This window comes from Macaca thibetana, chromosome 7 (genome assembly GCF_024542745.1).
Source record: "Macaca thibetana thibetana isolate TM-01 chromosome 7, ASM2454274v1, whole genome shotgun sequence".
In the NCBI taxonomy this organism is placed as follows: domain Eukaryota; kingdom Metazoa; phylum Chordata; class Mammalia; order Primates; family Cercopithecidae; genus Macaca; species Macaca thibetana.
Genome location: NC_065584.1, coordinates 141,496,253 through 141,513,421, shown reverse-complemented (window position 1 = coordinate 141,513,421; position 17,169 = coordinate 141,496,253). Strand labels below are relative to the sequence as shown.

Sequence of the window (17,169 nt, the reverse complement as noted above, 5' to 3'; positions counted from 1 at the left end):
AGTTCTCTGAATGAGTTGGTTTACTTATGCCTGTTCTGAAACACGTTTGCTCAGAATAGAATACAGTGCCAACTTTCCTGTTCTAAATATTATGTTTCTAATAATTCTGCCCAAGACTGAGGCTACTATTAGGTTTGTTGTTACATAAAGATCAAAATTGCTGTTTAAAACAACTAGTTTTAATTAATCCTCTTGGGGAAACAGCAGGCCAGTGTAATCATGTTACAAAGCAGAAATGATCTTGTTCTTGACATTACCATAGAACAAAAGTCTAGAAAGGACTGGAAACTTGTTAATTCACTGTACCTAAACCTCCTGCCATGAAGAGAAAAACTGTAGAAGCCTTAGGTAACCTTACAGAGTTGTAGAAATTCTTTTTTTTTAAGAGACAAGATCTCACTCTGCCACCCAGGCTGGAGTGAAGCAGCATGAACATAGCTCACTGTAACCTCAAACTCCTGGGCTCAAGTGATCCCCCTCAATCACTTGAGCGATCAGCTTCCTGAGTAACTAGGACTACAGGTGCACACCACCACCTGCAGTTAATTTTTAATCTTTTTTTGTAGAGATAGGAATCTTGCTAAGTTACCCAGGCAATTTGAACTCCTGGCCTCAAACAATCCTCCTGCCTCAGCCTGGAATGCTTTATATATCCTGGATATCAGTCCTTTGTTAAACATACGCTTTGCAAATACTGGACTTCTAGACTGTGGCTTGCCGATTTATTTTTTTTTAACCTATGTCTTTTGATAAGCAGAAGTCTTTAGTTTTTGTTTTGTTTTCTTCCCCTAAAGAGACAGGGTCTTGCTATGTCGCCCAGGCTGGCCTTGAAATCTGTAACCCAATTTAGGAAGAACTAACATCTAAGTGACAGTAAGCCTTCCAACAGATGTTTGAGTTTTCACTGTTGACGCTTTGCCATCTTCTGTTACATTTTTCCTCAGTATTTCATGCTTTTGGATACTACTATAAGCAGTACTATTCTGTTAATTTTATTTTCTAATTTTCACTGCTAGTGTACAGAAATACAATTAACTTTTTAGATTCACTTTGTATCCTATGATACAGCTAAAAGTACTATTTATTTTTAGAAGTTTTCTTGATGATTCCTTAGGAATTCCTATGTACACAAACATGTCATCAGCAATTCAACTTATTCCTTTCCAATTTCTATGACCTTCTTTCTTGTCTTCATACACTGGCCAAAACATAAAATGGTGAGAACAAAAATTCTTACCTTGATGCTGACATTAGGTGGAAAGCATTTAGTCTTTCATCATTAAGTATGCTGTTAGCCATATATTTTTCCATGTTTGTCTTTTATCAAATTGAGGAAGCTACCTTCTATTAGCTTGCTGAGAGAGAGATTTTATCATGAGTATTCAATTTTGTCAAACACCTTTTCTGTATCTATAGAAATGATCATATTGTTTTTCTTCTTGATGCTGTTATAATGTGGTGAACTAAATACATGGATTTTCAAATCTTAATCCAAACTTTCACTTCTGATACAAACTACACGTGTTATTTGAGTATTGCCAGGATATTGCTCACCTGATAAAAAGAGCTGAGAAATGTTCACTCCTCCTGTTTTCTAAACTAACTTGTATAAGATTGGTATTTTTTTTTTCCCTAAGCATTTGAAAGAATTAATCATTTGAAAGAAGCCATATGACCCTTATGCTTTCTTTGTGGGAAGGTTTTTGACATGAATTTACTTTCATTAACAGATATTCAGGCCTGGTGCAGTGGCTCATGCCTGTAATCCCAGAACTTAGGGAGGCCAAGGCGGGGGGATCACAAGATCAGGAGTTTGAGATCCGCCTGGCCAATATGGTGAAAATACAAAAATTAGCTGGGCGTGGTGGCAGGCACCCGTAGTCGCAGCTACTCGGGAGGCTGAGGCAGGAGAATTGCCTGAACCCGGGAGGCAGAGGATGTAGTGAGCCGAGATAGCGCCACTTCACTCCAGCCTGGGCAACAGAACGAGACTCCATCTCAAAAAAAAAAAAAAAAAAAAAAAAAAAAAAGATAAACATCTATTCAGATTTTGTTTCAATTTGTCTCCTTTTGGTAAGTATTTTTCAAGAAATTCATTTATTTAATCCAAGTTGTCAAATTTACTGAATTAAGTTATAATGTTTATTATATTCTTAATGTATATATGATTCACAGCAGTAACCTCTCTTTCATTCCTGGTACTGGTAATTTGTGTTCTTGTTCCCTTCTCCTTGTTAACTGATCTAGTTAGGGGTTAACCTTATGATTTATTTCGAATAGCCAAATTTTGATTTTGTTAGTTTTTTCTATTACATTGATTTCTGCTCTTATTTGTAGTATTTCCTTCTTTCTATTTATTTTGGGTTTACTTTGTGCTTCTTTTTCTAGCTAAGTTCTTAGGGTAGAACCTAGGTCATTCACTGTACATCTTTTCTAATATAAGCATTCAAAGGTACATTTTCCTTCCAGGCACTCGTTTAACTGCACCAACACGTTTTGTTATCATATTTTCATTATTATTCAGTTAGAAATACCTTCTGAATTTCCTGTGGTTTCTTTTTAAAATGATGCGTCATTTAAACATGTTGCTTAACTTCTGAACATTTGGTGTTTTTCTAGATATCTTACTGACATTGCTTTTTGAGACAGAGTCTTGCTCTGTTGCCCAGGCTGGAGTGCAGGAGTGCAATAACTGCTCACTGCAGCCTTGAACTCCTGGGCTCAAGCAATCCTCGTGCCTCAGCCTCCTGACACCACACTTGACTAGTTTTCTTTTTTTTTTTTTTCTTTTTAATTTTAGTAGAGACACAGTCTAACTATGTTGCTCAGTCTGGTCTTGAACTCCTGAGATCAAGTGATCCTCCTGAATCGGCCTTCCAAAGGGCTGGGGTTACAGGCATGAGTCACCACACCCAGTCTTATTGACTTCTAATATAACTTTGTTTTTTATTAAACTTTTATTTTATATTCAGGGGTACATGTTCAGGCTTATTATATAGATAGACTCGTGTTGGGGTGGGGGGGTTGTTGTACAGGTTATTTCATCACCCAAGAAGTAAGCCTAGCACCCAATAGTTATTTTTTCTGATCCTCTCCCTCCTCCTACCCTCCACCTTTAAGGAGGCCCCAGTGTCTATAGTTCCCCTCTTTGTGTCCCTGAGTTCTGATCAGACTTCTTACTTAAGTCTTTTGTGTCCAAAGAACATACTTTGTATGGTTTCAAACCTTTCCAATTTACTGACACTAGTTTTATGGACCAGCATATGATTCCAGCCTGTTAGTGTAATGTGTGCCCCTGAAAGGAATTTATGTTCTTCAGTTGCTGTATGCAGAGTTCTATACATATCATTTAGGTCAAGGTTGTCGATAACTAGTTAATTTTGTTCTACATCTTATACTAAATTTTTTGTCTAGTTATTCTGCAAACTGCTAAGACAGAAGTATTCAATTTTTCAAGTATGATTGTCAATTTGTTTATCCCTCTCTTTAATTTTATCAATTTTTGTTTTGCTTCATTTGTTCTGAAGCTTTCTTATTAGGTGTATACACATTTATCATTGTTATGTCTTTCTGATGTATCAACTCTTTTATTATTTTACTATTATAAATGTCTGTATATGATACTGGGTATAACAGGAAAAAAGAACAAGGAAAAACCAAATGGTATAAGCTTATTTCCAAACAACTAAGAGTTAAGTAAGGTACAGTTTTTAAAGTTGTCATTTTCTCAAGGGTGTAATATCTGAACTCAGATGAAACTTCACACTTTCTGGAAAAAACCAAGACCCTGCCATCTTCTACATTTAAATACTTAGAGAAAAACTTAAACTACTTGAATAAATATTTGCTTAAGAGGTATAAAGGAAAAACTTTGTTATACTGATAAAGGATTTTTCACTTAACTGGTAGTTTTTAAAGTAATATATCTATTGTTAATAAAGATGCTGGCTTCTATGCTCTGTGTTTGATCAATAAAAAAATTTAATTGCAGAATGATCTATCAGTGTTTCCAGTAATACTGTGACATGAGTTTCTTTTCAATGGCTCATCAGTTAATGTGATTGCTGTGAATGTAATATGAGGACACTCATTTAGCAACATATTATTACATCATCTTAACATGAAGTAAGGCCCATCAGGCATTATTAAATTAGTCTGAATTTTGCAGTATGTCAGCAGCATTTTATGTACATTAATAGCAGAGTTAATGCCCCTTGGGGGATTCTGTTGAAGAAAAATGGTTTCAACGTGGTGTTTGGGTATCATTTTAGAGTCACTATTTATATTTCCTTGGATTTGCTTTTGTCGCTTGTGAATAGGTAAGACAAAATGGCAGCGTTAAAGTGTATTTTTTGTCCCTCCTCTGACTCATTATAATAAATACTGTCTGGAATACGTGTTTTTCTTTGAATAGTTTGTCCTTGCTGCAGAATAATGTTTCCACTCTGCTGAATTTTAGGCTTCCTCTCTGGGGCTCACAAATTGCTTCTACGAATTCTTAAAAAAAAAAAAGGTATCTTTCTGTCATTTGAGTATCTTTAAATCTTGTATATAGCAATATTGTTATTTTGTATCAAACATTCTAGTAGCCTTGTTCTTCTCTTTTCCATAGGCCTTCCTGATCTCTCCAGAATATTTATAAACTGTTTGTCAAACAGCAATCATATAGTTTCCTCTAAGGATAACTCCTATTGGCTTATACAGAGGAGTTGGCATGTACAGAGGAGTTGGGTTTCTCAAAGCACGAACTCGAGTCCATGTGAATCAAAATCACCTGGACATTCGTTAAAAATCTAAATTCCCTCTGGGAGTGGTGGCTCTTGTCCGTAATCGCAGCTCTTTGTCAGGATGAGGCAGGAAAATTACTTGAGCCTAGGAATTTGAGACCAGCGTGGGCAACACAGTGAGACCCCATCTCTAAGAAAGAAAATACAGAAAAATTAGCAGGGCATGGCGGGTGCATGCCTGTAGTCTCAGCTACTCAGGGAGGTATATGAAGACCCAAATTACCTTTTGTTATGTGGGCCACATGAATTTAGAAATTTAATATTATGTATTTATTTTTTGAAATGTTTTCACAAGCCCATACACTTTAACTTTCAGAGACCTACTACGTAGGTGGAAGCAGAAACTGCTTATCTTATCTTTCAGATGAAGAAATCAATGCAGAGATGAGACTTGAACCTAGGTCTCTTGACTAAACCTTATATCCCTTGAGCCCAGGAGGTCTTGTGAGCGCCACTGTACTCCAGCCTGGGTGACAGAGTGAAACCCTGTCTCAAAAAAAAAAAAAAAAAAAAAAAAAAATCCCTATCTCCTTCTCAAACAAATTAAAATGAAGGAAGGTAATAAGGGCACAGAGTTGAAATCTGAGGGATTCCTATGCTAAAGTATAGTCATATAGCCAAAACACTCAAGCATGAGTTTAGGTTTCCCACTTGCTAGATATGTAACCTTAAGCATAATACCTTACAAGAACCTCTGTTTACTACTCTGCAAAATGAGTTGTTGTTAAAAGAATTAAATGTGATTATGTTTAGTTCAATGGCTAGTTCAGTTAGTGCTCAGCAAATGGTAGCAAATGTTATTACAGTGCCACACATTTAGATTTAAAATAAATGTCTTTTGATATAAGAATTAAATCTGGTACAAATGCACATTAATCCTTGGTAAAAACTGTTAAGATTCCCCTTTGCAAAAATGGACAATTACATTAATAGAACTTATTGCTGACTAACTAAACAGCAATACCTTTGCCAAGAGGGTATAAAAATGTTGAGTGAAAACATTTGAACATAATAAAAACATTAATATAAGCATGGACTATGATTTTAGATGTAGCTGTGGTCTCAAAAAGCTTACAATAGTGTTTTCCTCCCCCCTCAAGTTTAGCAGTAACGTTAACATTAGACCAGTGGCTCTCAAACACTTAGGTATCTTAAAAATAATATTAAAGATCCAAAATATCTTTTGTTATGTGGGTTACATGAATTGAGAACTTTAGAATTATGTGTTTATTTTTTGAAATGTTTTCATAAGCCTATACAGTTTAGCCTTCAGAGATCTACTAAGTAGGTGGAAGCAGAAACAGCTAATCCTATCTTTCAGATAGAAATCAGTGCAGAGATGGGACTTGAACTTAGGTCTCTTGACTCTAAACGTTTTGTCTTACCCCCCTCAACTGACATTTACTGACCTTCTAGTGTATGATCAGGAACTGAGAAGAGCACTTTCATATATCTGATAAGTAAACAAATTTGTTATGGTTATAAGGTATTCTTATACTATGATAATACATATAAGATTCAACACTGCCTAACTAAGCTGCTGTCTTATATTTAAGATGAAGATGAAAAGACTTTTAAGGCCCTGAAGCAGGGTGGCAGACAAGTTAACTTAATGATATGTCACAGACGCAGTCTGCAGAGCTTACAAGCTTAAACCTACATGATTCTTTGTAGTTACTTTTATCAATCATTCATTGTCCAAATGATATAACTTAGTTTGGTTATTTATTTATTTATTTATTTATTTTTGAGACAGAATCTTCCTCTGTTGCCCATGCTGGAGTGTAATGGTGCAATCACAGCTCACTGCAACCTCCGCCTCCTGGGTTCCAGCAATTCTCCTGCCTCAGCTTCCCAAGTAGCTGGGATTACAGGAGCCTGCCACCATGCCCCACTAATTTTTGTATGCTTAGTAGAGACGGGGTTTCGCCATGCTGGCCAAGCTGGTCTCCAACTCCCAACCTTAGGTGATCCGCCCGCCTTGGCCTCCCAAAGTGCTGGGATTACAGGTGTGAGCCACTGTGCCCGGCCGCAACTTAATTTTTAAAATTTGGTGTACTCTGAAGAGATTCAGAAGAGTGATGGTTAGGTGGCCTACAAAACTCGCACAATGAGTACTATAGCCAAGATCAGAAATTAGATCCACAGCCTCCAGTTTAGGTCATTTATGAACTAAAATTCAGACTATGAAATTCAAACAGTAACTTCTTAAAAAAGAATGAGCTCTGATATCAACTATGAATTGCAGAAATATTACAATCACCAATCCACATCTGATATAGACCAAAAAAGAGGGTATTTTGGTTTTCATCAATGGATATTGCTAAAACTATACAGAATAAATCGTATATCTTGGTTGGCCTTAAAGTACTGTTACCTTTGAAAGAGGTCAGAAAGGTACCTTAATGGAGGCTAGATGTTCAACTGCTGCTTTTCTATTTTTTACTGTGATCTGAATAAGCACTTACATTCTTTGGTTCTCTGCAATTTTTAACTAGGCATGATCGGTATGCTGGTAAATGTTTAACAACTGTTTAAGAAAATGGAAGCCCTGAATTGTAACATTTTTGGATTTCCACAGTGTAAACACTTCCTTGATGGCCATTTTTTTGTTTTTATTTTTATTTTTAGAGATGCAGTCTTGCTACATTGCCCAGGCTGGAACTGTACTACTGTGCTTAAGTGATCCTTCTGCTTTGGCTTTCCAAGTAGCTGGGACTACAGGTATGCACCACAGTGCCCAGCTCATAATAGTCAATTTTAAGATACCAGTGTGATGTCAACCATGCTTGCTAAATTCCTAAAAGTTTAACAGATTTGGCTCTTGTGAGCTAGTAAGAGCTGGTAAAGCAAAACACTGGCTATGACACAATGCTAATCTATATATATTTTAAATGACTAGGATAAAATAAAGCTAACCATAAATGGAAAATAAAGCAATCATTAGTAACACTAAAACTTTAAAAAATCACTTGGATGAAAATAGAATAAGACTGCTTGGTCTGAAGCCAAGAAATCTGAGTGTTGGTCCAGTTACTACCCCCAACTCTATGAAACTTAACAAATCACTTACTCAGACCATGCCTATTTGCCATTAAGGACATGGGAATAGATGATCCTTAATTTTTACAATATATTGATTTTCTCTCTCTCTTCCTTCCTTTCCTTCTCCCTTCTTTCTCTTCCTTCCTTCCCTCCCTCCCTCCCTTTTTTTTTCTCTCTCTCTCTTTCAGACAGAGTCTCACTGTCACTCTGGATGGAGTACAGTGGCACAATCATGGGTCACTGCAGCCTTCAACTCCTGGGCTCAAGTGATCCTCCTGCCTCAGCTTCCCAAGCAGCTGTGACTACAGGCATGCACCACTACACCTGGCTGATTTTTACATTTTAAGTAGAGACAAGGTCTCACTATGTTGCCCAGGTTGGTCTCCAACTCTTGAGCTCTAGGGATTCTCCCACCCTAGTCTCCCAAAAGTACTGGGATTACAGGCGTGAGCCACCGTGGCCAACCTACTACAATACATTATTTTATAATGGGAAGGCATATCACAAAACAGGATGTTATGTAAAACTCTCTTAGAGGCACAATTATGAAATATGTATTAAATGGAGTATTATTAGCACAGCAGTTAAAACTGGCTCACATGCCCATGCCTGCCTGAAATTAGGGTAGGCCCTCATGTAAAGCATGCAGATGGCAGAAAACAAATTTAATATGTTCTGCCTTTCCTTTCTATTCTTTTTGGCTTGATTCTGATGGGAATCTGCAGGTGAATTGTGTGTTCAGGATTCTCAGTCTAAAGATATGAGGAAAAAGGCAGAGAAGATGCCCATTAGCAGAAGCACAAAATGCTAGAGAAGGTGGACAGTTGAAACAAAAATTCCAAGTCGGGGAGGGTGTGAAGCCTAAAAATTGGTAGACGCAGGATTGAAAACAAAATGCTTCCAATATTAATGATCAGTTTGACATTACAGGATATTCAAGCTATGCAGATCAATCATGTAATTTTTATGTACCAGCAATTATGTTTTCTGTGAGAAAATATGCAAGAAAAATTCTCAGAAATGACAGGCATTTTGGAAAGGGGTAGAAAGATAACTGCTACTTTGTTTCTAGTTAAAATGGAGGTGGGTTATGAAAATCTTTGATGATAAAGACAGCCTGGTAAACTGGGGAACTGAAACAATTTTAAGCAGAGAGAGCAAAAAAACAACATTTAGTTACAAATTAAACAAACAGTAGTGAAATAAATTCATCATTTCTATCTCATCTATTAATAGAGTCTTTATGTGTTTAAAAACCATCTCATTGCTTTTTTTAATTATTAAACTTACTTGACAGCCTGGTAATCCAGTATCTCTGCTGTACAGGGAAAATGAGCCTCTCTCTGATGTTTTTCCTATAAAACAAAAAAATTAACTTTATATAAAACTCCTCATTTATTGACAATCAAAATTCTAGACTATTCATGGTAATTATATTGCAGTTTAAAAATAGAACAAATTAGAAATAAGAGGATACAATCCAATAATTTGTAAAAACTTGCTATCATTTCAGTCAGTCTGAGTCAAATTCTGGGCAGGATATAGTGACTCACGTCTGTAATCTCAGCACTTTGGGAGGCTGAGGTGGGAGGACTGCTTTAGTCCGCTAGCTCAAGACTAGCGTGGGCAATAGTGAAGCCTGTCTCTACAAAAAATAAAAAATTAGCATGGTGATACATGCCTGTATTCCCAGCTACTCAGGAGGATGAGGTGGGAGGATCACTTGAGCTATATAAAGTAACATGTAAATACTTTATTTTCAATGTATAGTATTTTAAAACACAGTTAAAAGAATGAAAAAGACATTTATACAGCCAACAATATGGTCCATGTACCCACTAGTTATAATGTTTTCCCATGTTTGCGTCAGATTGAACCTTCTTCTCTTCTTTCTCTCTCAAAAATTAATACAGTATTGGGCCGGGCACGGTGGCTCACACCTGTAATCTCAGCAGTTTGGGAGGCGAAGGCGGGCGGATCATGAGGTCAGAAGATAAAACCATCCTGGCTAACACGGTGAAACCCCGTCTCTACTAAAAATACAAAAAATTAGCCAGGCATGGTGGCACGCGCCTGTAGTCCCAGCAACTCAGGAGGCTGAGGCAGAATTGCTTGAACCCAGGAGGCGGAGGTTGCAGTGAGCCGAGATCACACCACTGCACTCTAGCCTGGGCGATAGAACAAGACTTTGCCTCAAAAAAAAAAAAAAAAAAAAAATTAATACAGTATAGACATAGCTCAAACCACACCTCTGGATAACTATTATCATAATATTGATGTGCATATTTACCATGTATGTTTTGTACTCTTAAATATATATTCATATTCTCGAACAATATACATTACTGTTTGCATTTAATACATTTAACAGATGGAATTACATGCTATTTATCTTGAAACCTGCATTTCCATGTATTATGTTTTGAGCTATGTGTTCATAACAGATCCCTAGTTTGAGTATCTTTACTGCTATACAATGTTCCATTATACAAATAAAACCAGTTTATATATTCCCCTACCGAAAGATAGTTTTTATATTTGTTTGTCATGAGCAGTATTGAAACAAATATCCTTGCACGTCTTGTAAAACACACACACACACACACACACACGTCCCTTCAGGATAGACACAAATAAGGGAAACTGGTAGATTAAAGGATGCTAACTTTCAGCTTTACAGGCATTGATTACCTTACTATTCTCAGAAGTCACCATGCCCATTTATATTCTTCCCAGAGACATGTAAGAATTCTTGCTGTGGTGGGGGGCAGTGGCTCACGCCTGCAATCCCAGCACTTTGGGAGATAACATGCCAGAGGCAGGCAGATAACCTGAGGTCAGGAGTTCAAGACCAGCCTGGCCAAAATGGTGAAACCCCATCTCTACCAAAACTACAAAAACTAGCCAGGTGTGGTGGCACACACCTGTAATCCCAGCTACTCGAGAGGCTGAGGCAAGAGAATCATTTGAACCCAGGTGATGGAGGTTGTGGGCAGTCAAGATTGTGCCATTGCACTCCAGCCTGGGCGACAAAGTGAGACTCATCTCAAAAAAAAAAAAAAAAAAAAAAAAAAAAAAAAAAAAGAATTCTTATTGTGACTATACCCACTGATACGGTTTGGCTGTGTCCTCACCCAAATCTCACCTTGAATTGTAGGTCCCATAATCCCAACATGTAGTGGGAGGGACCTAGTGGGAGGTAACTGAATCATGGAGGTGGTTACCCCCATGCTGCTGTTCTTGTGATAGTGAGTTCTCACAAGATCTGATGGTTTTATAAGGGGCCTTTCCCCTTTTACTTGGCACTTCTTGCTGCTGCCATGTGAAGAAGGATGTTTGTGCTTCCCCTTCTGTCATGATTTTGAGTTTCCTGAGGTCTCCCTAGTCATGCTGAACTGTGAGTCAATTAAACCTCTTTCCTTTATAAATTACAGTCTTGGGTTATGTCTTTATTAGCAGCGTGAGAACGAGCTAATATACCCACAGTTCAAAACTTTCATGGCCAAGTATCAGGAATAGAATGGGCCAGTTCTTGAGGGAGAATGGATGTTAAGTCTCACAGCGTTAACAGTAGGGTACTCATTCATAGGTATTCAATATACTAAGCGAATTTGCAATGTAGCATTTTTGAGGTTCAGTAACTAACGCCCCCAAACATGGTGCTTTGACATGCTGGATTGAAGCAGCAGCCTCAAGGTCTGTCTAAGTCATGCCCTCTCCACCAGACCCCTCCCCACAATCTTCTGTTTTTTGCAAAGCACAGAATGAAGTTGTTCTCTGAAATTCCCTATCTATTTAGAAAGCGGACCTGCCAAAGAAGAACACAACTGTCTTCCCTGAGTTTCAATTATTCCTTCTATGCCAGTCATTCTAAGTTGGCATTTCCCTTCAGTCTCTGCCATCTTCTTGTTCCAAGAGGATTTCTGATCCATTTTGATTAGATGCAGGGAAGGCTGTGTATGTCAGAATTCCAAGTGTACAATCCTGTAATGGTTTTATTTTGTAATAACTAGTTTTATTTAATTCATTTATTTATTTTGAGACAAGGTCTTGCTCTGTTGCACAGGCTAGAGCATAATTACATAATTACAGCTCACTGCAGCCTCCAACTCCTGGGCTCAAGCAATCCTCCCAAATCAGCCTCCCAAATAGCTGGGACTATAGGCGTTTGCCACCACGCCTAATTTTTTAAAATTTCATTTTTAGTAGAGACAGGATCTCACAGTATGGCCTAGGCTGGTCTCAAATTCCTGGGCTCAAAAAATCCTCCTACCTCAGCCTTCCAAAGTGCTGACATTACAGGTATGTGTTACCACGGAGGCCTGGCATTATTATTACAAGGATTATTTTCCCTATCTAAAGGGTTAATAGATGTCAGATTTAGAATTGTAAAACTTCTACATCAATTAGTCAGCATGACATGTATACTTTAATGAAAACGATACTAGTCCATTTCTGAGGCTTTAAAAAAATAATTATGTATCATATCAATAAACAATTTTCAACATCCTATTCACGTGTAGAGTTTTTTTAATTAGTGAACTACATTTTTTATTGATTGATTTTTTTTGAGATGGAGTCTCACTCTGTCACCCAGGCTGGAGTGCAATGGCATGGTCTCGGCTCACTGCATCATCCGCCTCCTGGGTTCCAGCGATTCTCTTGCCTCGGCCTCCCAAGTAGCTGGGACTACAGGCGTGTGCCACCACACTCGACTAATTTTTGTATTTTTAGTCAAGATAGGGTTTCACTATGTTGGCCAGGCTGGTCTCGAACTCCTGACCTTGTGATCTGCCCACCTCAGCCTCCCAAAGTGCTGGGATTTCAGGCATGAGCCACCACACTCAATCATGAGTTAATAATGTATTGTATTTTGACTCAAATGTCCTAGTAAGAACTCTTAAAAAAAAATGTTGAGGTGGAAAAAGGAACAAGGTTAGAGGTGAATATTAGCTCTGTTTTTAATAATGTACAGCTTTTAAATACAATCTTAATTATCTGTGTGGAAGCTACCCACATAATAGATCATTTTAAAAAACCTAAAGTTTTAAACTTACTTTCCTGTGCTTATTAACATTCCTAAAATTTCTTATCCTTTCATAAAGGACATTGAATTCAGAGAGAACGAAAACTAATTTAACATAAGCTGAAGATGTTGCAAAGTAAAAGTTTCTTCTGAAATGAAAGTTGATAGCTTGTTTTCAAAATGATACTTAATCTATTCAAATAAGAATTTGAAATGCAAATACATTTTTATTTCACCTTTCATTTATTAGAAACTAGTTATTTTCTTAAGGACTTATACATTTGAGTATCCTTGAAATATAATAATGCATACTCAGTCTAAGACTTAGGAGGCATTCATTTTTAATTCTTTCAAAATTATTTTTCACAAGAACTATTTTCATGAATTAAAATTAATCATATACATTGTCTTTGTTTTATCTCAGGCATCTGATGTCAAAAATCTTTGGCAATTTTTAAACATAAAAATACATGAATGAAGTATACAGACAATTCAGCTGAAAACAGTTTAAGAACTACTAGTAATGTAACACATATCTAATTTTCCTTGAAGCACCTGTGAAAAAATTATTACAAAGAACTTTCTGGGATAGTCTAATACAGGGTTTTTACTAGACCCTTGTGTTGTGGGGGTGTGGGTGTGTATAGGTATGGATGTGTGCACATGTGCATGAGCCTCTTGAGCGGACTTCTCAGAATCATGATTATAAATGTACAAAACAAAATATAAGTATTTTAATGTACAATGCCATGTAATTGTCAAAATGTTCTTTTAAAAACCTCATATTTCCTATAATTTATTAACACATTAATAAGATTTAGCAGCAGGACTAATAATAATTTGAAAGCATAAATAACAGTTTAAGATACCTGCAACAATTATGATATGAAAATATCTATTGTTCTACTGGTGACAAAGACTGTAGGTACTGTCTGGACTATTTTGCTATCCTTATTCAAAATGGAAGGCCATGCAAACTTTCACTTAGAGATTGGTAAAAATAAAGATGACAATTTTTTCCCATTCAAGTTCATTGATTCTCCTTCTGTCCTGGGATTCTCTGGACCCCAGGTTAAGAAACCCAACTCTAGTAGAATAGCAACATATTACTGGAAAATATACAAGAATAATACATATATATGTATATTAAACCATTAGATACATAACATGTGTGCAAAAGTATTTTAAGTAGCTAAACTTACATGGTTTACATTAACCAGATCCAGCATTTTCTGACCTAAACTAAAAATTGCTCAAGAAACGACAGATAATTTTGACTAACTTATACAGTATTTAAAACATTTATTCAATTTATACAGTATTTAAAACATTTACTCAAGAAACAGCAAATGACTGAAGTTCATAACATTATTTTCTCCAGACATATAAACTCTTAGAGGCATTAGTTACCCTAACAAATATTCTCAGACTTAAAAAAAAAAAGTTATCTTGCTCTACTTAGTTGCAACCTTTCAATGCTTACAGAAATACAAACTTTTGCTATTCTTTTGACATAAGATACAATGGGCAGTCAAATTGAAGGTGGGAGTGGACAGGCACAGTTCTACATTCCCATTTCTCTCCATCTCAATTACAAATATCCAAGCATTGACTAGACAGAAGAATCTAAGATCCATACATTCCATCAAACATTTATGGGCTAGTCACTGACAGATGAAGAGGTTAGGAGATGAGGAAGACACAAGCTTCTGGCCGGGTGCTGTGGCTCATGCCTGTAATTCCAGCACTTGGGGAGGCTGAGGTGGGAGGACTGCTAGAGCTTAGGAGTTCAAGACCATCCTAGGCAACACAGTGAGACCTGACCTTTATTAAAAACAAACAAACAAAAAACTTAGCTGGGCATGGTGGTGCATACCTGTAGTCACAGGAGACAGAGGTGGGAGGATTGCTTGAACCTGGGAGTTTGAGGCTGCAGTGAGCTATGATAATGCTACTGCATTCCAGCCTAGGAGACAGAGTGAGACCCTGCCTCAAAAAACAAAAAACAAAATACAAACAAAACAACCCCTGCAAGCTCTACCCTCAATAGGTGCCAAACAATGAAAAAGCTTATAGCCTACTGGATGACCAAGTTTTAGAAGTACTGCTACATTTGTTAGATATTTAGCTCTTTTTAGTGACAGAAATCTAGTATTTGATAATATATATTTATTAAAAATACCACAAAGGTTTGAAGGTGCCTGATATGGTTTGTGTGCCCACCCAAATCTCATTTAGAATTGTAGTTTCCAAAACCCTCACATGTTGTGGGAGGGACCCGGTGGGAGGTAATCGAACTATGGAGGTGGTTACCTCCATGCTGTCCTTAAGATGGTGAGTTCTCATGAGATCTGATGGTTTTATAAGGGACTTTGCCCCACTTTGCTCTGCACTTTTCCATGCTGCCACCATGTGAAGAAGGATGTGTTTGCTTCCCCTTCCACCATGATTGTAAGTTTCCTGAGGCCTCTCCAGCCATGCTGAACTGTGAGTCAATTAAACCTCTTTCCTTTAAAAATTACCCAGTCCCAGGTATGTCTTTATGAGCAACCTGAGAACAGATAAGCCACAATCCACACTTGGAGAATGGTGTTCAGTTTCACTCTTCCTTCAACATGCAAATTTAGACCAAAGCAATTCTACAATACTCTCATGGTATGTGCTCTGTTCTTATCAACAGAAAATAATGTATTGATGAGGAAACAGCCAGAAATAATGATATTATGGAATATAAAGCCTGCTCAGCATTTCTTTCTGCAGCAATACAGTAAATACCTAAAAATTTCCAGACAAGTTTATTAATTTCAATGAATAGATACTATTCAAGAAATAACTGTTGCCTTCACAAGTAGCAGTACAAAATAGAATAGCTTCCCTATCTGTATGAAAGCCAATATTATTTCTGTTCATTTTTGTCAGATATTCTGATCTGCATTCATAAATTTGAATTCAGCATATTTAACACAGAAAAACTCCGTGTGTTATAATTTAAGTATTTAGCATGAGACTGGTTTTTCTTAAAAGCTAAAAGCTTAACCTAGAAACAATTCCTGGATGTTTCAAAAAAGTTAATGAGATCAACATTACTATGTTCAAAATGAAGTATTTCAATGTGTAACTCATATGAGCTTTTCCATATTTACTTTTCATAGAAACAATGTGAAACCCTTATATAGACAAATCTAAATGTTTGTGCACAAATCTAAATTTGAGGACAGTTTTATGAGCAGACTATCCTCCTCCCCCTTGAGTGTCTTTGAAAACTCATTATTTACCTTACCTTTTTGTTCGTGGAGAACCTACTCTTCTTTTGTAGGCAAACTCTATCAAAAATACCATACAATTTGAATCATACTAACCATATGGAGAAACACAAAATGCTAACTTACAAAGTGGGCAAATCTGCAATGCCGTAGAGTATGAGAGCAAAGACCTGGGAATTCTGAGTACTGGATTCATCTCTTGGCTCTTGCTTTGCTCTCACTGAGTGAACTGGGAAAGTTACATGTCACTTAACATCAATGACCCCACTCACTCTTTTAGTAAAATCAACTGAATAACATGTATCTCCCACAGACCCTGCACAGTTTAATTAATACTTATAACGTATTCAGAAATTCTTGTCTAGAAGATACTGTTAGAATTACAGACTTTATTTTGGTAGTAATCTGCTCAAACGTACAGAAAAAGAATCTAAAAAGGATCTTAATTGACCAGATTTTTTGTTTTTAAAGAAAAGAGAAAGGGGATTTTAAAATAAATGCTTGCCTATTTTCTTCACAACAATTTGTTTAAGCATTATTGGCTAACATTTGTGCCAACCACACTGCTGGCTACATTGAAGATACTTAAATATCTAGTGCCAACAAGCACAGCTGCTGGACTTCTATGCCCTCCTCTTGTTCACTCCATGCCAAATTACTCACACAGCTATGAATGATGAGGCAGCAGCATAGGAAAATGCCAAGTGTGAGTGAGATTAGTGATAAACCATAGGATCCCTATAGAGGTCAGTGATTAGCAAGTTCCCAGTTGTAATCACTTTTCTAACCCGGCCTTTATCTCATCACATATGCCATCTTAATTTTGCACCAGCTTCCTGTGATGTGCATCAGAACTGTAAGCAGCTTCCCAATCAATAATTCTGGCAGAATTGCTAAGGTGCCAATGGAGTATCCTATTATCCTGATAAAAGCACACAGTCAGACCTGGGCAATTTGAATAGGCTTTATAAATGACTTCCTAGGCTGAGTGCACTGGCTCATGTCTGTAATCCCAGCAGTTTGAGAGGCCGAGGCTGTGGATCATTTG

General features: G+C 37.0%; 1 protein-coding gene across 4 annotated transcripts in view; it reads right to left on the bottom strand.

Annotated features, from left to right (window-relative positions):
* The window catches only part of TCF12 (transcription factor 12), an 884,529-nt gene that overhangs the window by 115,554 nt on the left and 751,806 nt on the right, over window positions 1-17,169 (bottom strand). For all 4 annotated transcript variants that reach the window (XM_050796814.1, XM_050796815.1, XM_050796816.1 and 1 more), the window contains one exon: window positions 9,123-9,187. In XM_050796814.1, coding sequence (XP_050652771.1) covers window positions 9,123-9,187 — 65 coding nt within the window. The remainder of the gene's footprint in view (window positions 1-9,122; window positions 9,188-17,169) is intronic.